The sequence below is a fragment of the Alosa pseudoharengus genome, unplaced genomic scaffold (assembly GCF_046254945.1).
Source record: "Alosa pseudoharengus isolate Yale_2024_CS ecotype anadromous, Long Island Sound unplaced genomic scaffold, YU_APseudo_1.1 YU_APseudo_1.1_scf_1, whole genome shotgun sequence".
Classification (NCBI taxonomy): Eukaryota; Metazoa; Chordata; class Actinopteri; order Clupeiformes; family Clupeidae; genus Alosa; species Alosa pseudoharengus.
In genome coordinates, this window is record NW_027468564.1 from 49,291,353 (window position 1) to 49,317,675 (window position 26,323).

A 26,323-nucleotide genomic window follows, 5' to 3' on the forward strand; every position below is an offset into this window, starting at 1 on the left:
AATATCAGAACTAGGTTCACTATAACAATAGTAATAATAATATTTTTTATATATTATGATATATTTAAAGATTTGTTGCCTCAATGGATGTTGGTATGGTAGTCAGGGCACATACTCAACCATAGTGCTGGTATTTTGTAAAACTTCATGAAGCACACTCATGCACTTCACACAAACAGGGGCCCCTCGTACATCCTTCCATACACTGTTCATCACAGACACAGGGTGCCTCTAGCCTGGAAAATTCAGACCTGATAATCTAGAAAGATTAAGGGTCTGGCAAAGAACAATGTAATGGCCCAACTCGAGGGGCGGCAACAAGCATGCATTTAAAAATCTCACTGCACAAAAAACACTACGACCAATGTGTACTGTCCTCCAAAACCTGCACTCTGATTGCATTTTATTTGTAGAGCGCTTTATCATGTACTCAAAGCACTGAACATTGTAGGGTAAAAAAGGGAGGCAGGCAGGGTTAAAAGTAAAAAGAAAGTAAAATGAAATAATAAATTAGGAGGCACACATAAAGTGTACAAGCAGTTGCAAGTGTGGAAAGAAACAGACATATGCCAGCATAATTAAAAAATAAGTATTACATGTATAACTCTGTTTCTAACAAATGCAGACAATACATTTGCCAGTTTACTTACAAGTATAGGCAATATATCTGCTCACATGGGTTCCTATAATTTACACAAGATTGATTTGTTTGGCAGGTGTGGTTCACATTGGGGGAGAAGTACATTAGTCCAAGAAAACACTGGGCTCCCATAATTTACTCTAAGCTTTCTTGTGGAAAGTATGATTCAGTGTAGAATGGGCACACAAGCACAGGAAAGTTGTAGGAGTGTGTATATGGAGATGTCTTTCATCTCCTTGATGAAAATTATACTATTTCACATTCATTTCCTGTGGCGGTCATTTTTGACTGTAAAAAAAGTGGGACCAAGTTGAATAAATCACTCAAAATTCAAATAAATTAGTCACAATGAATTTCATGTGTTCAAGTGCCTTTAGTGAAGGATATCATAAGGTCTTGAGGCAATCTGATGAAAAATGCCATATGGTAGGCCCTACAGGGAATGTGTAAATCGGTCATTTTTGACCTGAACAGTGTTAGAAGGTTAAGCAACATTTACAGGTGTTTTAATACATTTTTAGACTGCATTTGCAATTTCACCACCCAAAAAATGTCAGGTCCAAAAAACAAAACATACTTCAGTGCTTACTACAGTGCTTAACATTATTATTTTGTAGTTGACCTTGGTATTAAAAGTAACTTAAATTAATGCTTTATTGTGCACTTCATGAATTCACATTTTAATACTTTATTAAAAGGTGAATAAATACTTATTCACAAATTTAAAAAGTATATTGTTTAATAGAATAATTAGGTAGCCTACAACACATTTTTCAACCATTTGTTCACTTTAATCCACTATGTCAGCAGGTGCATCTAAAAAAATGAAATCATGGAAAATCCATTGCCCTTCACAGACTGAGAGATTAAGGCTCTGGAAACCATTGCCTGTGTTTTGACTTGATTAGAGCTCATCTCAGATTGTCATTTCTGTATTATAAATTCTTTATTGTAATATTTTAAGATTCTGGATTTCCATGAGCTGTAAACTGTAATCATCAAGATTAGAATAGTCTTAAATTAGATTAGATAATAAGATTAAAAGAAAAAAGGCTTGAAATGTTTCACTGTATGTGTAATGAATCTAGATTGCATAAAAATTTCACTTTTTGAAATAAATTAGAGGGCAAAAATGAACTTTTCCAACTTTTCTAATTTTGATCACAGCATCACCACATGTTGACCTGAACTGCACTGAGTATACTTTTTGCTGTAGGTAGCCTCAACCGGTCCCTAGCTTAGCATCGGGCAGTGAAATGAATGGGGTCAGAACTTCTCCCTCTCTCCAGGTCTGTAATATAAGAAAGAGAGTGCTGGAGCTTCAAAAGGATCTCTGCACTGTAGCTTGAAAAGGATGAGGTGGGGGGGGGGGGGGGGGGCTAAAGAGGAGTAGAGCGAGAGGGAACTCATAAGGATCCTGAACCAAGAGGAGGTGATACGACTTGCAAAGTAGTCCCTATATACGCAACAAAGGGAAGGACTAGAGGAAATATGAGAGAGGAGTATATGAAAAAGGGGAAGAAGTTGGAGGTAACTCATGATGAAATGGAGCCTGAATGAAGAGAGACTTGTGAACAGGGGGAGCAGAGGGGTAAAGAAAAGGAAGAAAAGGAGACAGATGGAGAACGGACAAAATGAAGGAAGGAGGACAAGATGAGATGCATGCATGGAAGATTTGAGGCTGACTGAAGAGAAGACTGGAGAGAGTCAGAGGATCATACAGACGGAAGAAAGAGAGAGCAACAATTCGGCGGAGGGGAAGAAAGCCGCAAGGAATCAGGGAGATCTGAAAACATATGCTTATGACGACGAAAAAAGAGTGTGTGGGAGCAAAGCACATCCAGGCGAAGAGATATAACACGCACTGACAGATCTGAGATATGTCGGAAATAGAGATGAAGAGAGAGAGAGAGAGAGATGGAGAGAGAGGGAGAGAGAGAGAGAATCTGCGGAGAAAGAGAAAGCCTCTGAAAGCAAGTGGAGCAACAGATGAAAAAGCAGCTGAGGGCTGATGATGGCCTGGATATGCTTTTGAAATACAGATGAGGAGACTCAGCAGAAAGACCGAAGAAAACGCATCAAAGGTTCACCAAGATGAACCAATATGGAGGAGCGCAGACAAAGACATGGGGACAAGCTGACACGGCATGGAGGAAGGAGTGAAGGAGGTTTGGATATAAACCACATGCAGACTGCTAGGCCCCAAGGGGAAGGGGACAAGGACGTGAAAACAAAAGAGGAGGAAGAAAATAAGAAGATCGATATGGAACAGAGGGGGAAGTACCGTATCTGAGAGAGAAGTTGAGGTTGAGAGAGAAGGAGAGGTGGAGAGAGAAGGAGAGGTGGAGAGAGAAGGAGAGATTGAGAGCTGAGAAGGAGAAGGAGAAGTACCTAAAGAGTATTTAGATGACAGAAGAAGAACATGACAAGGCTGACAGACAGGTGATGAGGAGATTGGGGTCGCCTGAGCTCCCTCCCTTCCCTCTCTAGTCAGACCTGCATCACTGGAACAACATGGACAGAGAGGAAAGGAAGGATGAAGAGAAAAGAAGAGAGAAGAGAGATCTCTGAGCAAGCGGTGCCTGAAAGACATCGCTGAAATCTAGGGTTTCTGACATTTTGAAAATAATACAATGACAAAGAGCCAGAGGAAATAAAAACACAATGTGTTATATTAACATAAACATTATTTTAATCATGTCAATGATTAAAAACAATAAAAAGCATGTTTTGTTGAGTTTGTTGTTTTATTTATTTGTTTGTTTTGTCTAGAGAGTCAGTGACAGCTGATCAAAAGGTATTTTAACAAGAGCCATACAATAAGTGAGATATTTCAAAACAAATCATTGAAAAGGTGATGACAACATTATCACTAACGAGCCTATAAACCACTCCCAACAAACAATGGATTTAAAAACGATGTTAAAACTTCCATCAAAAAACTAGTGAGACTGACTGATAAAAAGAATCAAGATAGGAGCTGAACTTCGGACACACAGAGTGGAGCCTGTTCTGCTGTCTGTTTCAAAGTTCAGACTCCAGTGCTGACAGAAGGAGAAAGAGAGAGAGAGAGAGAGAGAGAGAGAGAGAGAGAGAGACAGACAGAGAGAGAGAGAGAGAGAGAGAGAGAGAGAGAGAGAGAGAGAGAGTAACTCCACGTGTCTGTGTTTCTCTCACATTTGTCACCCTCCTCAGCATTACCGGTCAGTCCGTCAGTCGAGGTTCCCCTCTCTGTTCTTTTCTGCCCGGTTCTTGTTTTATAGTTTGTGTGTAATGGCACGTCGGAGCTCCTTCACCCTGTTCCTGCTGCTCCTGCTGGGCCTGACGCTGCGGCTCTCCCTGGCCCAGGAGGAGGAGGTTCTGGGGGCCACAGACGCCCCGGCGCAGCCAGCAGCTGTGGCTACAGAAGGGGGAGAGGAGGAGGACGAGGACTGGGGCCTGGACTCGCTCAGGGGGAGCTTCCAGGCGGTCAACAGCTATTTCGACTCCATGCTGGAGTTTCTGGGCGGACGCGACGGAGTGTGCCAGCACAAGTGCCGCTATGGTGAGTTAGTGCTGAGGAAATCTTTAGGACAATGTGTCCATTCCCTTGGTTATATCTCCATGATTATAAATTATGTTGTTTGGTTTCTATATGGTGAGGTATTGTTTCTCAAAATTACAACTACTGTAGTTGACAAATTTCCCTGAAAATAGGCATATAATGAGGCCATTGGTGGTTTACTGGAACAGGTGCTTTACTGTTATTTGTGAGGATGTAGGTAATTACATTTTAGGCAGCAAGTGATATGCTCACACATTTGGACATTTCAGCAATATTTGATTGAAGATTGCCATGTTACATTTTGCCATGACCAAATCACAACCATACACATTTACTGTGAACTGTAGGCCTACTTCAGCAATGTTTAACTCAAACAATTTGCTATTTTTTGTTAAAATTCCATAAGTAATGTAATACTACTGATAATAGCTGTTATCATTACCAATGACTAAGTCAGGGTGGGGAATTGAACTTTGACCTGGAAGAGATACTATAGGTGATGTGAGGTCTGTGAAAGCAAAGTTGGGACACATTATCAATGACAGAATGTGATCTTTCATCAGCAGTTCTTCCAATGAACAGCAGTTGACTTTTTAAACTAAGTAAATGAAGTGCTCTTGTGTGAAAGAGAAAGATACGCAGGTTACACTGGAAATATGTTGAAAGAGGTGGACAGAAGATATACTAAGTTATATATTGTTATTTGATTTACACCAGTCACTGTGATCATGTGGAATCAAAAGTAATAATCAAAGTGCCACTTGTGCCTAATCTAAGTGCCACTTGTGCAAATCCTTTCGAAGTTCTTATCTTGATAGGATTATTTATTTCACCCAACCTGGGTACCTTTGATGGTAAACTCTTTTCACACATAGCCAACATAGCCAGCACAGCAATCTAACATCATTTTCGACAAAACCCAAATCCAATCTAGTCAGCCTCACTGTAATCTCTGTGTTGGTAAAAACATGTTGTTCTAGCCTGTGCCTCAGATGTTTGAGGGTCAAATGAAAGCATGACTGCTTATTGTAACAACTGTATGACTGGACTGTCTTGGACTGTGTGCACTGCAAAGGACTGTAGTCCTCCTGTGTGATGCCTGTGTGTGATGCTTGTGTGATGCTTGTGTATGATGCTTGTGTGTGATGCCTGTGTGATGCCTGTGTGTGATGCTTGTGTGATGCTTGTGTATGATGCTTGTGTGTGATGCCTGTGTGATGCTTGTGTGTGATGCCTGTGTGATACTTGTGTATGATGCTTGTGTGTGATGCCTGTGTGATGCCTGTGTGTGATGCTTGTGTGATGCTTGTGTATGATGCTTGTGTGTGATGCCTGTGTGATGCTTGTGTGTGATGCCTGTGTGATGCTTGTGTGATGCTTGTGTGTGATGCCTGTGTGATGCCTCTGTGATGCCTGTGTGTGAAGCCTGTGTGATTGATGACCCCCAGGTAAGGCCCCAGTGCCCCGTCCTAACTACGAACACCCCCCACCAGATGGCTGCAGCGCTTACTTCCTGGGACTGCCTCTTCCCGAAGCGGTGAGTACTCGTATTCACATATCTCACATAGATGCTTTTATTCAAAGTGTCTTACAGTAAGTTACAGTACAGTAAGGTGTCAATTCTTTCATGTTATCAAGGTTTCTTTAGAGAGTGGTTTGTGACATCTTTTGGTCAGGATCTAACACAATTCTTTGGAGGGGGGGGGGGGGTCAAACTGAAATCTTTGAGTCTTTACCACAGACTATGTGGTTCTTTGCAACCAGAGATGTAGTGGAGGCTAAACGCAAGTAAACGCAGTTTATCCACCTCTGAAATTTCAGAAATAGAGTTTATCCACCTCTTATTAGAGTTTATCCACCTGTCAAAAGAGTTTATTCACCAATTGCAACTTTTAACATTCAAAAAGTACACTGTATCCACATTCACAATATGTACACTCATCAACACTCTATGAATAATTTAATACCACTGATATTGTTATTAACATTGGATAACCTCCACCATCATCAAGCATGTTCTTCATGCCTTTTTTAAAAATCTGATACTGCATGACGCAGTCCACCTCACCATGATCACAGAATTCATAGTTTACCCACCTCTTATTTTACCACTAGCCTACATCCCTGTTTGCAACTGAAAAAAGTTAACTTTCAATGAATCCTCAGAGGGTTGTGTTTACTGAAGGTGTTCTAAAGGTTCTAGAGAGACTATTATCAACTGAGAGAGCAGCATTTTTCATGTGCAGATCCTTTTCTCATCCATTTCTGCAGGTGGACCTGGGGATTCCTGCTATAACCAAGTGCTGTAACCAGCTGGACCTGTGCTACACCACCTGTGGCTCTAACAAGTACCGCTGCGACTCCAAATTCCGCTGGTGCCTTCACAGCATCTGCACCGACCTCAAGAAAAGTCTGGGACTCATGTCAAAGGTTGAAGGTGAGCAAGTCGCTGTTTTGTCAAAAAAATGTGACAAAGCTGAAAGTGCATGTACAGTAGGCGACTATTAAGTGACATTTATCATTGAACTTTGAGTATGTTTTCCTGTGGATTGTAAGCATATAAAATGTACATCCATGGATGCATGTATTATTATCTACTTTTAATAGCACCGTAGAGTGAACAAACTAATTTTTTTCCTGTGGATTGTAAGCATATAAAATGTACATCTATGGATGCATGTATTATTATGTACTTTTAATACATTTATAGCACGTTGAACAAACTCATTTTTGGATTGGAGTTTGTGGGGAGTGTAACCAGGTCAACGTGACCCCCTGAGCCTGCCTGTCAGATGATTCATCTGTTTCAGAGCTTCTGATCAGAGCTACTTTAAATGTCAGAGCACATCACAGGCATTCAGTAGCAGTGCGATGAGTCATCGTATCTTCCCACCTAACTATCTGAAAATGGGAATTAAGTCAAACACTTATTTTTATCACACATTCGAATAACAAATGTTGAATTCAAATGGTCAAAAGAAGCACTTTCACAACTTGGTTCATAACGTTGGTTATTCAAAAAGCACATAAACATCAAGTACTTCATAGAGTTTCTAATTCCCCGCCATCACTCTGCCACTCCTCTCTCCCTCTCTCTCTCCCTCTCTCTCTCTCTCTTCTCTCTCTCTCTCTCCCTCTCTCTCTCTCTCTCTCTTCTCTCTCTCTCTTCTCTCTCTCTCTCTCTCTCTCTCTCCAGCATGTGAGACAGTAGCAGACACGCTGTTCAACACGGTGTGGACGCTGGGCTGCAGGCCCTACATGAATGGCCAGCGGGAGGCATGCCTGTGCGAGGGAGAGGAGAGGGACGAGCTCTGAGAGTCCAACTCACCACCAACACAAGGACAGACATGACGTCCCATTTCCATCCTGTCTCTTCTGTGTCCATGTTTATTGATTTTGGCAAACATGTTTAAAGTGACTTTTTAAGTGACTTGATTACAGTACTAATAGTTAATAGTGGACACAATGGTGTCTTCAAGAGTCTTCTGCTCTCTGACCAACTTTCATTCCGAGATTTGTTTTAAATCGGTTGAAGAAGATACATCATCTGAACTACATCAGGATGGAAAAATATGTCGAATTGCACTATGCTCATATTGATATTATGTATTATTCTTGGAACATCTCATAAATGTGAAATGTGTATAGTTGTTATCTATGGTTTCATTCTTGTCTGAAATAAATTAAATTAAAAAGTAATTTTAGACAGTCAAAAGAGACTTGAAGTGATTTTCAAAACAGCTTTTTTTTTTACCTCTGCATGGAAAGCACATCTATCCTGTTACCAAAAGGTCTCTTAACAGTTAGTTAGGGGCCTGTATCAGGGTATGTTTTTAGTTTTAGTACTTGTTGGTTGGTTATGGGCCCACTGCAGCCTAATGGCATATTGGGAAATGTATGTGTATCACTGTTTGAATTCACAAGGTGAATGTTAGAGACAGCTGAAATGCCCATTGATATAGTCCTGATTTACTGAATTCCAGATCTGAATATCGTGTTAGTGGAGTGAAGCACCTCACTAGGCTTCCAGAGTATTCAGAAGACTGAATGCAAAAGGTCAATAGCTCAAAGGTTAGAGCTGATTGCAAAGCCTAAAGTGTAAAGCCTAGCACATACGCAAAGTATTACAAAGTATTTTAAGTTGAACAATTTTAATAACCGGATAAGTAATCATTTTAATAACTTACAATTTGGCCTAGACAATATTTTTTTTTTGTTTTTTATTTTCATTCAAAATGTAGTGATGCACTGTGCCAAGTCCTGTAACTGAGGTTCCATGAGGTTCTTTACTTTGCCGTATTTTTATTTGCCTGGGTTTCTAGATCATTTGAGTGGCTTTATTTTACCCCTGTCTATTCTGTCTGATAAGTCATTTGGATAATTTTGTTTGACTGCAGCCATTTCGTCATCATCATCTGATTGGTCTGCGTCTGTGTTACGCAACCCAGATGCGGAAGCTAGAGTGATTCTCACAGAAGCAGAAGGGTTGTTCGTGTTCTTGTGTAGCCTATGCATGCATGCTGCTGCGGGGCAAATCAACATCATACGGTCCTGGGTTCCTTGATATTCTCCCGATTTATACCTTGGTTAGAGGCTCGCATTTGTAGCCCCAAAATGCTTTGTGCGTCAGCAGCAGAGAGAAATAAAGAGCCCATTGTATCGGTCCTCAGGGACTGCGTCGAGCCCAGTCGTCCGCTCAAAGCGTTGGAGATCTCGTCAGGTTCAGGTCAACATGTTGTGCATTTCGCCCAAGCTTTTAGGAATGTTACATGGCAGCCCTCCGACATTGATGCGCAGTCTGTTTCCAGGTGAGCAAAGCTCTTGGCCTACTACATCATCATAGCCTCAGCTACAGATCACAGTCTATTCTAGTTCCTTGACATGCACTTGTTCATAGTCACTATGCTAAACCAATGTATCACCTCTGTTTTACTGAATATCTCACAAATGCATCTGTAAACATTTGCACATAAAGTAGCCAATTTTTGATATGCTGAAAATGCCTCATGTAGCCTAATTAAGTTAGTGCTACAGTGCAGGTTCATTCTGACGTTGTTTGGCTAAGGATTCCTGCACATGGACTTCGGCTTGTTGCAGGTCATGTGAAATGCTAGGGTTTGTGCAGACTGTAACCTTTTTTCAGGTAATGTTTTGTTGGTTGGGTGTCATCAGCACTCAAGCACAGAGGCTAGCCAGTGTGCAGACAAAATAATGTAAAATCCTTTGGAATGTAGGATTATGTAATGTCGCTGGCATTAAAATACAGTTTCCCAATTCTCCTGTGCATTTTATGCAACTTGTTCCATTTTCAGCCATGTTGCTGTAATTTACATTTTTAATCCCTGATCAAGTTATAAATACATTTTAAGAAAACTGTAGGGAAAAGTATGTCACGTCATTATTTTTGGGTTATGTTGATGTTTTTTGTCCAACAGGGTAGGTGCATGCTTTTCCAACCAAAGACATGAACATTTCAACTGCTTTCAGTTCTGCACTTTCGTTGACCAGAACATTATTAAGTTGCCTTTCTGTATTTTGTGCGCCTTAGTATACAGGCTTACAGAAACCACCTGAAGCTTGACAATGTGAAGTCTCCTATTCAGCTGGATGCCTCTCAGTCATGGGAGAACTGGGGAGGCTTCGACCCCGAGTCCTTGGACATAGTGGTCAACATCAACATGATGCACATATCGCCTCTGGCCTGTACAAAAGTAAGGAGCTCACCAGTCCTAATGTGTTACAACTGTGTTCCTTATACTGTTAACATGTTGTCACATGCGGTGATCAAACTTTTGTAATTAATTTGGAGCTAATTCTAGTGTGCGGACTATCTTTCCATTTTCCTTACATGGTTAACCACATATAAATTTTTTCTGTGCAATGACTCTTCTTTGTGTTTGTGTGGTTGTATCCAGGGCTTGTTTAAAGGGGCAGGAATAATCTTGAAACCGCAAGGACTCCTATTCACGTATGGGGTATGTAATTGAATCATTTTGTCATTTCAGCCATAGCTGGAATATTGTTTGCTAGTCATAACCTACCCGATATGCTGCATTTCTTTACATTTTCAGATATGATGGTGTTTGGACTTTTACATAAGCAGTGTTGCATATGTTCAGATATGATGGTGTTTGGACTTTTACATAAGCAGTGTTGCATATGTTCAGATATGATGGTGTTTGGACTTTTACATAATCAGTGTTGCATATGTTCAGATATGATGGTGTTTGGACTTTTACAAGCAGTGTTGCATATATGTTCAGATATGATGGTGTTTGGACTTTTACATAAGCAGTGTTGCATATGTTCAGATATGATGGTGTTTGGACTTTTACATAAGCAGTGTTGCATATGTTCAGATATGATGGTGTTTGGACTTTTACATAAGCAGTGTTGCATATGTTCAGATATGATGGTGTTTGGACTTTTACATAAGCAGTGTTGCATATGTTCAGATATGATGGTGTTTGGACTTTTACAAGCAGTGTTGCATATATGTTCAGATATGATGGTGTTTGGACTTTTACATAAGCAGTGTTGCATATGTTCAGATATGATGGTGTTTGGACTTTTACATAAGCAGTGTTGCATATGTTCAGATATGATGGTGATTGGACTTTTGCATAAGCAGTGTTGCATATGTTCTGTATGGCTGTCTGTAATGTTCTGTATGACTGTTAGACTTATTAAATGTTATGTTTTAGGCACAAATTTAACCCTTGTAAGGTGTTCATATTTTTGTTACAAAGCCAATGTTCCCTGGTCTGGTAGACCCACCACATTATTAGGCTTTTAAATCAATACAGCCATAACAATTTCTGTAAAAATACTTAACAGATGTTTACTTTAGCTGAATGCCCAATGATATAAACATCATTTATGGTTCATATTTGCCATTTACCCCTGGGAGATCACATTTATGATCATATGATCATATTCGTTTTTTTTGTGAGAAAATTATGAAAATTCCATTATAAAAAAGGTGAAAAAATAGAAACAAGATTTTGATCATTATTGGTGCTTATTTTTTAGAACTTCATCAGAACAGGTTAAAGTGATTGAAATGTAAAAATGTGTAACTTTGTGTGGGAATAGCAGGTGCAGAAAGAAAACATTTCCGCACACAGACACCTACACTCAAACACATACACATACAGACGCACAGACACACACAGTGACGCACAGACACACACACAGACACCCACATACATGGCAGGCCCAGTTAGGAGGAGGACACAGTTAAGGTACCTAGCACCTACAATTATTACACTCGGGTCGAGTAGAACCAAACACCTTATATGTAATAGTTATGTGTAGGGGGGGTGTACCATGTGCAGCCACTGAAAATAAGTTTTTTGTATGTGTTCTTCACAGAAAATTAGCCAAGGCCAATGAGTTTGAGTTAGGAGAAATAATAAATAGCATATTTTTTCTTTAAGCAAACATTGAAAACACCTTACAAGGGCTAAAAGAAATTTCTTCATAAGATTTTTTTCCCGTAACTCCTTAAAAGCACTTTTAAGTGTTAATGTTTGTATAATTGTGACCATTGATCCTTTAGCCCTACTCGGTGAATGGAGTCATCACACCGCAAAGCAATGTTGACTTTGATTTCAGCTTGAGACAGAGGTAAGATCTAGTTAAACATAACATGGCATACGTTAAATATATATATATATATATATATAAAAAACTGTTTCAGTTGGGTTAACACAAGCTAACTGATAATATGCCTCAAATAATGGTTTAATTCACACTAATAAAAAGAGGCAGTCCGGTCCCCCTGCCCCCTGTATCTTCTGCCTGCTCGTGTGCATTGTGTGATTTAAAAACCTTCTTTGCTAGCTAAATGAGATGTGTGTACAGCTAATCAGGAGTTCCACTGCCCACATCAGTGAGGTGTGCCAAGCAGGGAAAATGTGGAAAGCGTCCAGTACAGGAGTAGCCACAGGAGCAGGAGCAGGGCTGGGAACTCTGAGCTCTGAGTGAGGATTTTAATTCTTGACTGAACTGAGATGCTGTTATTGGGGTTACAGGAATCCAGAGTGGGGACTGAGAGACGTGTCTTTTCTCAACTCCTTGGCAGAAGAAAACGGGCTGTTTCTTCAGAAGATGGTGAGTTAAAGTATCACAAAATGAGAACTAGTATTTATCCCTTGTCGTAAATATTCAACAACCGATAGACTTTCATAGAATCTTGCACCTTGGAAAATTACACTAAGGGGGTACGCAGTGTCTTGAAAATTGACAAAAAAGGGTCCTGCATGGTACAACAAAATTACATTAATCAGCATTCCCCTGATGCACATCTGCAATTACATATAGTATTATCACTATTATAAGCTGGTGTACTGTCAAAAGTTGGAATTTATTTTAAGGGAAACCCCCCCCCCCCCCCCCCCCCAAAAAAAAAAAGAAAAGTCAACTTTCACTGTTTTAAATGATAAATACAGTATATGATTTGATATAAATAGTATCAACCTGTATGACTGTTTCTGTTGTTCTCTTTAGGTGGATATGCCTGCAAATAACAAGTGCCTCCTGTTTCGTAAGGAAAGCCGAGTATAGTTCAGTATTTTTGACAGTTTTAAATTCACAAGACCCTTTGTAAATAAGTCTGCCAAACTGAATAAAATTCCGCTCAATATTTTTTTCATTCACTCACTCATTCTTTTCACTCTTGAACAACACAGAAAACTTACCATTATGTATGAGTTTTGTCTAAAGCACATCGTTTTGTATAATATTTTTATTAAGATGCATACGTTTGTGTAATATTTTACTACTAATCATTATTAAAACTACTAGAAATGGGAATGAATTTTTAATAACTTGGTTAATGTTTACCTTTAGTTTGACATACACTCAGGACTGTTGTCTCTTGAAAAAGAGATCAAATAAGCTAAGTGCAAAACAGTTTGACTCCATGAGAGTACCGGTAAATATTGTGAGGCTTATTACATAGTTGAGGAGTTTGAGGGCAAGGCTGAAATATTCATTAAGTTTTCCAAGGATGATATGCATGTACGTATTAATACCACTTAACTAGCATGGATATATTTACTGTATACACATTTCAGTTGCCTAGTTTACTACAAATTCATTTTTCACTTTGTAATGTTCCACTATTTGGATGTCAGACATTTTGCATGATGTTATATAAACTTCCTTGCTTTGTGAGCCTTCCTGACTCTCTGTCAATGAAAAATAAACACAGTCCATCTGTCTTGGGTATACTAGCTGGAACTACTCATAAAGATTAAATCAAGAGAGTTAAATCAAGTTAAATATGTCCAAAAGTGTATATTGAAGGTCAATTGATTTTAGTCTTTCAGTTTTGTTTTCGTAGTACATTCATTTGTGTTATTGAGTCTTGCACATGCCTCCTTTTTTGATCCCTGGATAGAAGTGAAATATTGCACTGTTATATAATATTGTGCATATGAGAAATTATCATCAAAGTTAGGGCTTTCATGGCATCGCAAGAAGCAGTTGTTTGTATCTTCATTAGATGTCTGCTAAATTAAAGTGAATATGCAGAGAAAGTCCTAGTCCTGGAAAGTCCTAATCCTGGAATCTTCTGAGCATTTCACAAGTCTTCTTCTCGAGAACCTCGTGGATCTTTTTGAGCCGCCTCTCGGAGATGGGACGGATGTAACTGTCCGGCTGGATCACCGCCATGCCGTCCTGGACTTCCCCCATGACCAGCAGAGCGCCGTCATCCATCGTGATGTTCGGACACGGGCACGACCAGTCCATCTTGGCCAGCGTCACCTCCAGGTGTCGGGTGTTGAAGAACGCCAGCCCCATCTTTTCGTCCCGGAGCACCTTCTCCAGGCTGAAGCGGGCGATTCCCGAGTCCAGGTCCTCGATCAGCTCGGTCAGTTTCCCCACGATGGCGAAATCGCTGCGGCACAGACTCGGGACCATCTTGCTCTTGACCCGGCACGTTTTGCAGGGCCGGCTCTTCATCTGCGGGCAGTTGGCCTCGCACTCGCCCTTGGTGCGGAAGCTGTTGCCGTTGCCCTGGCAGCCTCCGTACGCAAACGCCTGGCACTGCTTCATCATGGCGTTGTACGCCCAGCGCGCCTCCCACGACTTGCAGGGGCCCTGGACGGCGGGCAGCAGACAGATGCCCATGCCCTCGCGCTGGCACGACGCGCGGCACTCCTCGTAGGTCTCGAAGCGGTTGCGGGCGCCCTCGCAGCCCCCGTGGGCGAAGGTCAGGCACGTGGCCTGCTTGGCGTCGTAATACCACTCCACGTTGCGCTCGCCGCACTCCCGCCGGTCCAGCTCGGCCAGGCAGTCGGCCGGCGAGAACGGGTTCCCCATGGGCATGTTCAGCTCCGGGTCGTCCAGGAAGTCGTCCTCGGACCGCCGGATGACCGACAGCGGGTAGTCGGCGCGCAGGACGCCCACGGCGTTGCGGGCGATGCAGGTGTAGATGCCCGTGTCCCACACCTGGGCGTTGTAGACCACCAGCTGGCCGATGTTGGTGATGACCACGTTGCCGTACATCTGGTCAGGTCTCATGACAATCCGCTCGCGTCGCTCGGACTGCTTCTCCCAGGTGACGTCCGGCCGGGGCATGCCGATCACGTCGCAGTGGAAGCTGACCGTCCCCCCCACGTACACCGACTGGTGGCTAGGGTTGCTGTAGAGCGCCGGCGGTAGCTGGTCCTCCAGGTACGCCGTCGGGGTCGGGAACGCTGTCGTGTCCTGGGGCAGCGGGCTGGTCTGCGGCCCCGCCAGGTGGTAGCGGCAGGTGACCACGGTCAGGCTGACGCCGCGGATGCACGCCTCGGCGTCCATGTAGCAGCGGTTGAAGTAGGTGAGGCCGTCGGACGCGCACGTGAAGCTGGGCTCCTTCTCACAGCGGTCCTGGCACTTGCAGATGGGCTGGCCCTCCCAGATGTCGCAGGTGGAGCCCTGCTGGCTGCAGATGAAGCCTTGGCACGTGGCGACCGGGCCCTGCCCGCCGCTCTGCGACGCCTCGCCGGGCTGGCCATCGGGCGTGGCGGGGGAGCCGTCTGCGAAGCGGGCGGCGACGCAGCTGTACAGGCCACACACGTTTGTGCAGCACTTCTCAAAGTCGGCACAGTCCTGTAGGAACACGAAATGGCCAGGAAAAGGTTCATGAGTGAGACACGGAAATGGGTTAGAGACAATGTCCGAGAGGTTCTTGGCTGGTGTAGGACGGCAAATCCCTCTGGAGATTTGAAAGTAGGAATTTAACTATTTCTAGAAATCGATTGTCACTCAATCAGTTTAGCATTTTCAGATAAAGCTTTGGCTTTCAGTTTTGAGTTTCATGCTTCTGTAGGCCTTCACACTGGGATATCCAGGGATACTGTCTAAGTCTAAACAATAATTCAACCCTCAGTTTTCTGTCAAAAACCTCTTGAGTTTCTTTAGAATAGTACAAATTAGACTGATGCAGTCAGATGCCCCCTAGTATTTGGTGATAATAAATGTACATGCCTTTTGCATTAAAATAAAAAATGATACATGAGTGATAATCTCTGATAACTGTAGACTGGTAACCTCATGTAGAGTTTATCAGATGTTTTACATGCACATATTCAATTATTTAATTTGACATAATTTTCAGCATTTGTTTTTAATGAAGAATAATGGATGTTGCAGAATACTTAGCCAAAGCCAACGTTTTCTCAGACTCTTGAGGAAGATTTCTTTTAAGATCTTAGTTATGAACTGTACATGATATTGCAAGTCCACAGTTATGCATAACAGCTCACCGAAATTGAATAAATGCTGTTGTTCAATGAAGGCGTCTCATGTCTTAATTGTATCTACACCACTGGAAACCGCTATCCAAAGGCATACATTTATGTTCTGTTGGTGTACGATAACAGTGATATAAGCTATCTGAACAAATTATATACAATTACAAATTATTCTAGAAATATTAATATTACAATTATGATGTAACTTTTCATTAGTAAATTGAATGGACACGTAGCCTACTTTGGACAATGACAAGTTATATTCGTCGCAACTGCAATCTAATGTATAAAGTCACAACAATAGCCTACCTGGTCGACTTCACATTCGCGTTCGCAGGTGCTTTGTGCATCAACCCACAAGTTGGCATTCAACTTGTTGGGACAAACACCTGGATGTTCAGACTTGGGTGCAGGCAATCTTGCACAAAATGAATTCTGAGGAAACGTGTAGAGGAGGAAGAGGAGACAAAGAGAAAGAGTGAAAATACACGGTCTTCTTCCTCTCGGATTTGCGCAACGCGCGTAACTGTTTGAATTAACAGAAACGGACGCAATGTGTTTGAAAAGTTTCTGTGACCAGTCACCAGTTACTTCCATAACTCCAAATGTCGCTCCCCAGTGAAAGTCCACTGTGCATGCTGTTGGGCAAAAAAAAATATCAGCAGTAACACTGTTCACACAATAGAAGAATATTGCTCCAACAGAAAAGCCTCCAATTTCTGTTGAGGCGTCAGACAATCAGTCAAAAATGAATTGATGACGAAAATGTCCCTGTGAAACAACAGAGACAAAGTCCAAGTGTCTAGTGAAAAGACAAACCCCTTGACCACCACCCCCTCTGTGTGTGTGGAGAGACTGAAAGCTATTATGATGGGGCACCATGCGCCAAGCAACTGGACAAACATTGTAAAGACATCAAAAGGAGCAGTGCCCCACAGACGAGCTGTCCTAAAAACCGTATTGCACACCTCAACACTCCGGTGAGAAATGGCATGTATCAACTTGTCTCCTGTCTCATTTTAGAACCCAGGGATTTCTGTACCGTGAGTCGGCTGTCCAGTTTTTCTTCTAGGCTACTAAACAGTTCTAATGAAATGCCAATCTCTAGGACCTGATTTGAAATTAAGGGGGCAGGGTCCAGCGATTCTTTTCTTAAAATCTAAAATTGTTCGTCACATAACGCCTATCAATTAAGCACCAATAATTCTGCATGTGATTTGTGAAATATAATTGATTTTGTCCACATTTTATCCTATCGTACGCAATCTACACACAGCATCAATCGCTGACGCAAAACTTTGTAAGACGCAGTCGGGCAACATGTTAAGCAAATAATTTTCAAAACTGCGACCAAGCTTTGTCCCACCGGTCTGCAGACCCCATGAGAAGCCAAGCCCCTTCTTTTCATTCGCCGTGACCCTTCAACCTTGAAGTGACTTCTGACCGTTAGTTGTAAGAACCGAGGAGACATCCATGTTCAGCTTATGGGGGTGTATGGAATGTCCAACAAGCCAGAGAGACTAATCAATTCAACACCCCCTGTGGGTTTTTACTGCGTACGAGCATGGTGTCCTCTGACGTACTATGGTTTAAAGGCCGGGACCTCCGAGCTGGACAATGGCGAACAAAAATTCCCACAGGCATCTTTGTTGAACTTATTCAACCGCACAATGCTTAGCCCCCGGTCCAAGCAATCCCATTACTCAAAGAGGAGTTCTCAACTAGGCTGAAAAATGTAGCCTACCTTGTAGTTTTGATGCAAACCTAGATAGACAGCATTTTATGTAAAGTGTTTGGACTAGTTTATTTTCAGATACGAAACTGAACAAAGGAAGGGGAAAAACAGTAATTTCCTATTAAAACGGTTGACTCGCTGTTTCCTTCAACTGCTGTAAGCCTTTTAACTTTTCTGACTAACTTATTCTTGTCAATCTGTGTAATTCTTTTGTTGATCAAATTAACTCAATATGTCAAGTAATTTTTTAACAATGATCATATCAGACCTTTTTATCCAAATGGGTAGCCTACCTCTTCCCGGTCAATGTTAATAATGCTGTAAACTAAATAAATTAATTAAATTAATCCCTGCAGTGATATTGAAATCCCATTGACATTCGCTTCGTCTGACAGCTGTCATCAAGAGCGCGAACTTCATGACATTGTTTATCTGAAAGCGCGCCTGCGCAAGCATCCAATATTTGGAAACGTCAGAAGGACACAACTTGCAGTTTGACGCTTCGCAGTTGAGATGTAGAGTGGACGTAGTCCTGGGTAAAGAAGATGCTTGGGCGTAGATAGCTTTAGTGTAGAGCTTCTGTTGTTAATAACGATAGCCCAGTGAACTAATGGCTTTACTTGTCATCGTGTAGTTTCTGTTTTTTTCCCCCAAACAATGGATGGATGTGAGTTGATTGATGCCACACGTCTCTTCGGTGGAAAGATGCTGTCAAAAAAGACCACCCGTCGCGTCAGGGCACTCGCGTCTGTCTGTCTCTGCATCATTGCAATCCTCTTGTCGGTTACTGCGTTACTGACCTCGCACTGGTGTAAAGGCACACAGAGGGTGCCGAAACCGAGTTGCTCAAAGCAGCGTCTACACAACTGCATTGACCACGGCGTGAACGAGACCGACACCAATAAAGTTGTTTACAGCTGGGAGACCGGAGATGACAGGTTCCTGTTCAGATATTTCCACACAGGGATATGGTACTCCTGCGAGGAGGACATCCACGTGGAAGGTAAGCGCCTGGCCAGATGTTGTCTGACTGGAGGAGGGAACTTTTTGCTTTAATTTTGTTGTTGTGCAGGAACGCGAAGGCAGTATAATCAGATTGCATTCAGTACAAATAACCTACCAAAATCACAATTTAAAATCTGTGAGTGAATTCGGCTTCAGTCTTTTACGACAGAAAACAATATATGTGAGTAGTAGCCTAATGGTAGCCTAAAACTTCCACATCTATAGTATAATTCTGGTGTGAGGTGAAAGATTATTTTCCATTTCTGTCATTCTGTTATGCCACTTTGTTTCAGGTCCTTTTTTATGATTTTTTTTTTTTTTTTTATCTCACACTGTCATAAAATACAAACAAAACTTGGAAGCAGAGAAACAACAGAATGTTGAATTAGAATAAACTAGTGCCATATGATTAATTTGGAATTGTATCATGTCATTATGAGTCTTTAAATATTTGAATTGCTCTTTCTTCTTTTAATTATGTATAATAAACAAAAACAGCAACACCTTGTTTTGCACAGGTAGAGTAGCTTGTTGAGTTGTGTTGGATGAGAGTCGGGTACTCCACCTTTAACTGGACAATAGAGAGAGGGGGCGTGTGTGCACTGGATGTCGCTGGTTATGGCTCGCCCCATGTGATAACTGCATGTGATCTCTGTGCCCCAGACTGGTGAGCGATTAATCTCCACACTTCGAGAGGAAATGAAACGCTTGTATGCCGTATCAAGTTGTAACACAGCAAGCCTAAGCCTGCAGTCATCCCATCCCATCCCACCCTCCCCTCCCCTCCCCTCCCCTTGCCTTCCTAGTCTCTAATGCAGGAGTCAATTCATCAGTAGAGCTGCCAAACTCAATGTCATGAGAGGGGAAAAAAAGCTCAGCGACAACAGCTGTTTGATGCCTTCCAAGTGTGCTTAGTTGAGTGTAACATCACTGGATTTTTCCTCTGTTTTCCTCTCTCTCATACACATACAGATATACACACATAGCCTATACACATCACTTGGGTCAAAGACGGTAGAATATTTGCAAGCAAACCATGCTGAACTAAGTAGTCTTGTGTGACATCAATGGCCTTTTCTTCTCTTTGTCTCTCTCTCTGTCTCTTGCTCATTCACATACACATATACACGAACACTAATATAATTTGGATCAAAGATGGGAGATTATTTGCAAGCAAACAATCATGAACTCTTATCACTCTGGAATTTATACACTGTGTGTATGTGTGTGTGTGAAATGAGAGACATAAAAAAGGTATATCTAAGTATAAGTATGTTACAGTCTCACTACTATGTCATTTCATATTCCTGATATTATCTGAAAAGCCATAGACATGACATGGGACATCCATGACACTTTAAAGAAGTTTTAAATAAAGACAGGTTGTCTACATTTCCTCTTAGTTAAAGGGCAGGATATTTACTTCAAATATTAGTATAAGGACCATGCACAAAAATGGTCTGTGGAACTTGGTGGATGTTGTGTTTAGGCCTACTTTGAACTATTGAACTATTGAGAAAGCCTTTCCGACTATGTGGTCTGATGTTTCCCATAATCCACGTTGTCACACGCTAGGAGGAGCCGCCTTAGCGCTTTAATGAGGATTAGGCAACAGGAGCTGATGAGTTTCTCCTCGGAGCTGAGCAGATGTCATCAGCTTTTTGAATCTCAGAATTAATTATTAAGTGTTGTCTGGAAATCTAGTCTGCAAGATGTTAGGGACTGTCCCGAAAACGAGAGGTCTAATAGGTGAAGACAGCCTGCCATTGCAGAGATGTGAAGCTCTCTGTCTTGTTTTTCAAGCACAGAGAAAGCATTTGAGGTCATTTTTGTGTGATCGTTTCCATGACAATTTGGAGTAGACTGCCATTACTGGTACTCGATGGCTCAGTCAAACAAGTTACCTGTTTGTATAGATCCATCAACAGTTAGGCATATACACACCAGCCTTTTTGTGCACTAATATGTTCATTTAGTTGACTAGGAGAGTGATGCTGCACCACTTCTGGTGATGTTACTGGAGTCTTCTATATTTATTATGATCACCACAGGCATCTAAATAAATAATGTGTTCAGGAATCTTTAGAATGAAGTGTGTTAAATGAATCTGTCTAAGGGGACACAACATAATGACATGGAGAGGCTTTGTTGTCAGTTTGGCATTGTTGTCGTTATTGTTTTAATTTCGGCGTCTTTCAAAACTCCGCAGGGTCAACATTCTGCAATCTCTTCAAGTAATCACAGGGCATTAGATGAAAGGAATAGTATTTTGTTGTGGTTAGAAAAACAAAACCGAAATGCTTCTGGACTGGATCAAATGATGATGTAACTGCAGAGGCATTCAAAAATAAATAATTCCAGATATTACCATAATTAATTTCACGCTCTCTGTTTCCCTATTCTAGTAGTGCCTGTTTATGTATTTATTTCAGAGCCTTCTAAATGGATGAAAAAATGCTCTGTAAACACAGGGACAATTGAAGTGAAATTAGTGATATTCTACATCAAGACAAATCAAGCTTTTTACAGAAACAAAAATATATTTCACCACACTTCCACACTATAGGGCTAGCTCTCGTAATTGTACTTCATGTTCAGGCATTACTGTGTGCTTTTTTGAGAAGGGCTTTGCCTGTGTATAAGGACCATGATACCAGCATGGTGCCCACACAACTCTCTCTTGGCATGATTTGTACATAGTTCCACGCCTACTGAGTGGTTTAGCTCTGACAAACTGGCTTTGTCTGGCTTTGCAGGGGAAGAGAGGTGCCGGAGCTTCATAGATCTGGCCCCAGCATCATCGAGAGGTGAGTCATCCCACTGGGAATGGAAGGAGCGGGAAATTTGGCGAGCCAGCCCACTAAGCCCACAACACAGACGGACTGTAGTGCAAAATCAATATTTCTGATTAATATGCAGCAAATAGAGAGTGTTCGAATCTGGCATCTGGCATTAGCCACTCAACTGGAAATCTCATTGCGGCGACTCAAGTGTGCTTACATCTGACAATTGGTCTCTCAAACTCTCTCAAACGATGAATCCCATTGCATTCAACAGCATTTTAATGCTATGCAGACCCCTTTCGACCTCTTGGAAACCATAAGCAGCTTAAAATGGAGTTCTCAGACCTTGACCCCAGGGCAGTGATCCTAAGCAGTCTGCACACCCTCTAAGGACCTGGCTCCCTCCCAAAATAGCAGAATATACATATATATATATATATATATATATATATATTTATGTAGAATATAGAACAGTTTTGAGGAAGAATTACTCGTCTTGAGAGTGGTGAAGGATTCTACCGTGGTATGATGTTGAGTGTGATTTTTCTTGGCATATGGATGCTCTTAGGAAGCAAGATCATAGCAAGAGCTATGTTCTTTATGTAATACTTGGGAGTAATCGGCTTCATCCCATGTTTCAGTGTGAGCTTCCAGCCATTGGGGAATGAGACTTAAGTATTTCTGGAGGATTTTTGTTCATCTTTTCATAACTTTATTTAGTCCCAGTTCACCCCCTTTTGATCCAATTATCGTGTAATCATTTGTTTTAATTTGCAGAAAGGTTTGCTTTGGTTGTTTCTATATGTGGTTGTTCCATGTCCACAGACACAGTGCTTTTCACTTCTGACCAGTCTCTGATCTGACACGGAAATCTGTGAGCTGGCATTTAGCAAAGTAGCGTTGGACGAAAAATGGCCATCATTTGCGCTCCCATGAGCACCCAGCACAGATCCTTACTACTAATATTCTTATAGAATGACTGTAATTGTGTTCTAGTCATCTCTGTGTCTCCATGAGATGGATCTATTCTTGTCTCTGTGCACTGACCGCTCCCTCTCCCCTGCAGATGTCCTGTGGCTGTCTGTGATCTCGGAGCTGCTGTACATCACCTTCCTCATGGTGGGCTTTGGCCTCATGTGCGCCGAGCTCTTCCACTCCAGCGACGTGATCGACGGGCTCAAGCTGAATGCCTTTGCTGCTGTGTTCACCGTCCTCTCAGGTACTCCATCCACCACCAGTGGATGGGATCGGGGGGATGGGGATGGGGGGGCAAGGCACTTAGTCACTCAGTCACTGGTGCTGTGTGGAATGCAGTGCTGTGGAAACCTTTAGGGCAGTCACTGTGTCCGAAACAAAAGACAAATAAAAGGGTTGGGTCAGGCCAGTGACTGCAGTGAGCCCTGTGTGCATGTCTCTCTTTCTCTCTCTCTTTCTCTCTCTCTCTCTGTGTTCCTTTTTTATTTTTTTTAATGAATTGTATTCTGACACATTTATTTGTTACCTGAATAAACTGACTAAATAAATCTAAATCTCGCCATAAAAGAGACTTGCAGTCACTTTAGGCTGACATGAAGACTTCAGTCGGACAGACAGTATTCTAGACTAAAATGACCGTGTGGCAAATTGTGATGAAATATCCCAACATGCTGTGTGGCAGGACTCCTGGGCATGGTGGCTCACATGATGTACACCCAAGTCTTCCAGGTGACTGCCAACCATGGACCTCGAGAGTGGAGGCCGTACACTTGGGACTATGGCTGGTCCTTTGGGTAGGCATCAGTGACTTCTCCCCACCTGGGCTATTTACACCGCCACAACACGTAGCTCACATACAGTACCACTTTACACCAACAGGTGGCTCCCTCACAGAGTCAGTGCGGCGGGGAGGAGGGCTTCAGTGGAGAACTACCAGTGTCATACATTTTCTTTCAGAAAAACTGCAAATTAAATGAATTTGGAAAGCTTCATCAAAGCTGAATTATGTTGTATATCTTGCAGACAAATGTACCCAGGTACACTTTTCTAAACAACTGTTTAGTATGTAAAGGCCTGTAAAGGTCTTTGGGAATTACACCATACACATCTAAATTACAAATTCTAAAAAGTGAAATCACCCTTACATCATCAACATAATATAATATAATATAGTCAACACAGTTTTGTTGATGTTGTTTCAGAATGGCCTGGGGTTCATTTACTTGTTGCATGGGTGCTTCAGTGACTACCCTCAACTCTTACACAAAGACCGTCATCGAATTCCGCAACCGGCGCAAGACGTTTGGGCAGAGCCACCGCAAGAAGCAGGCTTTCCTCGATGACCAGGGCATCAGCGACCTCCGCAACCGGCCTCTGCCTTCGGTGTCCGAGTCCGTGGATGCGAAGGCGGAGAAAGAGTGCAACGGCTTAGAAACCTGCCCACCTCAGCCCTCCCCTCAGCCCAGCCACAAATCAGACAGCCAGACCCAAACAGAGGAGGACCAGTGCTGATTACAGGGAGCGGAAAGAAAGGGAGGGTTAAAGAGAAATGGATTAACAGACCTGGAGAGTGAGAGAGAGAGAGAGAGAGAGAATTTTGGGAAATCTGGTTAAAAAGAGAAAGAAGCCCTTCTGAACCAGGGCAGTGGTGTGGTGTGTGGTTACCAATTGTCTCATGAAAAAAAAGTCCTTCAAGAAACAGGGCAGTTAACTTCATGATTTATTTTTCTTTTTGAGGAATTCTAAACAAGAGGCAAAGGATGCTCTTGGGCTAAAAGGACAGCACTATAACTGCCATGGTAGAGGAAAAATAAACGTAATATTCACAGTGCTCTACCCTTTGAGACTCTTGCCACGTGTTATTCTCAGTTACTGTGAATGCTGTGATGGAACCAAACATCTACAAATGCCATATGGTGAAATTTGTTGGATTATAATTTAATGTCATGGTATTGTATATTGAATGTATGTACTGTAATTCTTTACTGCTTTTCAATCCCGCCATAAACAGTCCATCGCACACTGTGGTGTCCTTTTTCCGAGAATATACAGTTCAGATTATTTTGCCGGTTCAGTGTAGTAATGAGGAAGCACTCTGTTATGTAATGCTAGACTGTGGAGTACTTCATATACCATTGTGTTGGATATGGATGGCAATTGAATTCAGATTACAGCATAGCTTAACAGATCTATGATTACAAACAAAATTCTATCTTTATTCTATCGAATGAACACAAATAAGTGAAACCGTCCATTGCAGTTCCTCTGTACTTCTAATCAAAATGCACTTGGCTGTTTTTATAACAATTTTATAGTATATATAAAATTGTTGATAATAAATATAATTTTATTATATTTTACTGTGTAAATTATGTAAAAAATTGTAAAACATACCTGTAAACTATTAAAATATGCTGTGGCCGTATCAAACCTTTGTTCTGAATAACTGCACTTCCATCTTTATTTTTCAGTGTAAATATTGTGTTTTGGTCTGAATGCCAGGTGGGGCACAGTAAGTAACTACAGTAAGTAGTGTACAAAGTAAAGCAATAAAGGGCCCTAGATTCAATACTAAATTATGCTTCATTAATAACCAACTGTTTATCCTATGTAAAGAAGAATTCAAAATAAGCTATTTGACATGTAAACCAGCAAATAACTTTCAGTAGAGCATCAGAAGCACTTAACTTGGTGGTAGATGCAATGCAACCCAATGGGCCCCCAATTTACATCCTCTTCACCATCATCTGCAGTAGACATACATACAAAGCTGGTCCTATTTGCAAGAGGAAGTGGCATTTGTGGCTTTGCAAATTACATCTATGGAAATATAGACGCCTAAAATGAAATACAAGTCACGACCATTCCTCGTGAATAGTGACCTGATGTATGACCACGGAGTCAGGGTGTAATTATTCATTTTTTTTCCATATGTTTTCTTATAGTAAGTACCAAGCTTGGTTAGTATCCAAAAGGCTTCTCCTGACTTCAGCTGCAATTAGTGTAGGCGAGATTTATTTCACTATGACTGGTTGCAATCAAAACATCTAATTGATTTCAAGTTTGGCTTAAGAAGGGCAGTGTGTCACTTTTCATATGCATATTTTTGTATTGGTCTTGGTTACTTGCAAAGTGACAGTAGCCTACAGCATATCAAAAACATGTAAATATGTGGGTTGTGCAAATCAACTTATGGCCATCAGTCATCTTCTAGATAAGCATTGTCATACAGTACCTTCTTGTTTCCCTCTTCTTGTGCAAACAATGTTGCGAGTGATTGTCTCAGTTTTAATACTGAGTTATTGTAGTGTCACCGTAGGCACATATGCCCAATCCCAATTTTACAAACCTGGGGATTATTTATTGGGTGGCTTGTTTAAACTTCACAATGGCCAAGGAAATCGTTCAGAAAAGCCAGAAGCTCTGGAATGTCAAAAGTAAGTACATTTTGTCATCTGAATGATAAAAATGACATTCTATATGCGTATTGATGAATATAGAAATTTGCCAAAATGATTTGCAAAAGGATATCTTTTGTTCATCTGTTCAAACCTTTCCAGCATTGAACTACAGTTAAATCTCTCTTGATTTTTGATATGACAGGGCCAATCTGAGCTATTTGACTCAGTTGCTTGGCCCACTTCTTGAGCTGAATTGACTGAACAATGGGTTACAACTTGGGCAAATAACCCAACCTAGGTCAGTCATGTGAAAGGGGCATTAGCTACATTTCTTTCTCACATCAACCTTAAGCATTTAAATTTAAGTTAGCAGCTTAGCTCTATATTTATGGAAGTAAATGTTCCACACAGAACAGAATTGATATGCAAAATCCATATAAGTCACTGACTCTATCTTTTGTTTATTTCTTAACTAAATGTCTTATTGGCACTT

At 41.5% G+C, this 26,323-nt stretch overlaps 4 protein-coding genes across 4 annotated transcripts; 3 read left to right on the plus strand and 1 right to left on the minus strand.

Annotated features, from left to right (window-relative positions):
* The first annotated feature begins 3,913 nt into the window (after positions 1-3,913).
* Positions 3,914-7,499, plus strand: pla2g12b (phospholipase A2, group XIIB). The gene is made up of 4 exons (XM_076271374.1): positions 3,914-4,184; positions 5,633-5,721; positions 6,456-6,621; positions 7,381-7,499. Exons 1-4 carry the CDS (start codon positions 3,914-3,916, stop codon positions 7,497-7,499), a joined length of 645 nt encoding a protein of 214 aa, XP_076127489.1.
* Positions 7,500-8,646: 1,147 nt separating this feature from the next.
* On the plus strand, positions 8,647-12,831 carry mettl26 (methyltransferase like 26). The gene is made up of 6 exons (XM_076291283.1): positions 8,647-8,992; positions 9,733-9,895; positions 10,100-10,159; positions 11,746-11,813; positions 12,221-12,299; positions 12,696-12,831. The coding sequence occupies exons 1-6, from the start codon at positions 8,694-8,696 to the stop codon at positions 12,750-12,752; spliced, it is 726 nt and encodes a 241-aa protein (XP_076147398.1). The 5' UTR covers positions 8,647-8,693; the 3' UTR covers positions 12,753-12,831.
* A 917-nt stretch (positions 12,832-13,748) lies between these two features.
* wfikkn1 (WAP, follistatin/kazal, immunoglobulin, kunitz and netrin domain containing 1) lies at positions 13,749-16,528 on the minus strand. Its single transcript, XM_076280771.1, has 3 exons — positions 16,523-16,528; positions 16,241-16,366; positions 13,749-15,287 (listed from the first exon to the last, which is right to left on the minus strand). Exons 1-3 carry the CDS (start codon positions 16,526-16,528, stop codon positions 13,749-13,751), a joined length of 1,671 nt encoding a protein of 556 aa, XP_076136886.1.
* A 1,646-nt stretch (positions 16,529-18,174) lies between these two features.
* LOC143106947 (germ cell-specific gene 1-like protein) lies at positions 18,175-24,013 on the plus strand. The gene is made up of 5 exons (XM_076271455.1): positions 18,175-18,669; positions 21,428-21,478; positions 22,521-22,673; positions 23,112-23,223; positions 23,632-24,013. Exons 1-5 carry the CDS (start codon positions 18,324-18,326, stop codon positions 23,939-23,941), a joined length of 972 nt encoding a protein of 323 aa, XP_076127570.1. The 5' UTR covers positions 18,175-18,323; the 3' UTR covers positions 23,942-24,013.
* Positions 24,014-26,323: the final 2,310 nt, after the last annotated feature.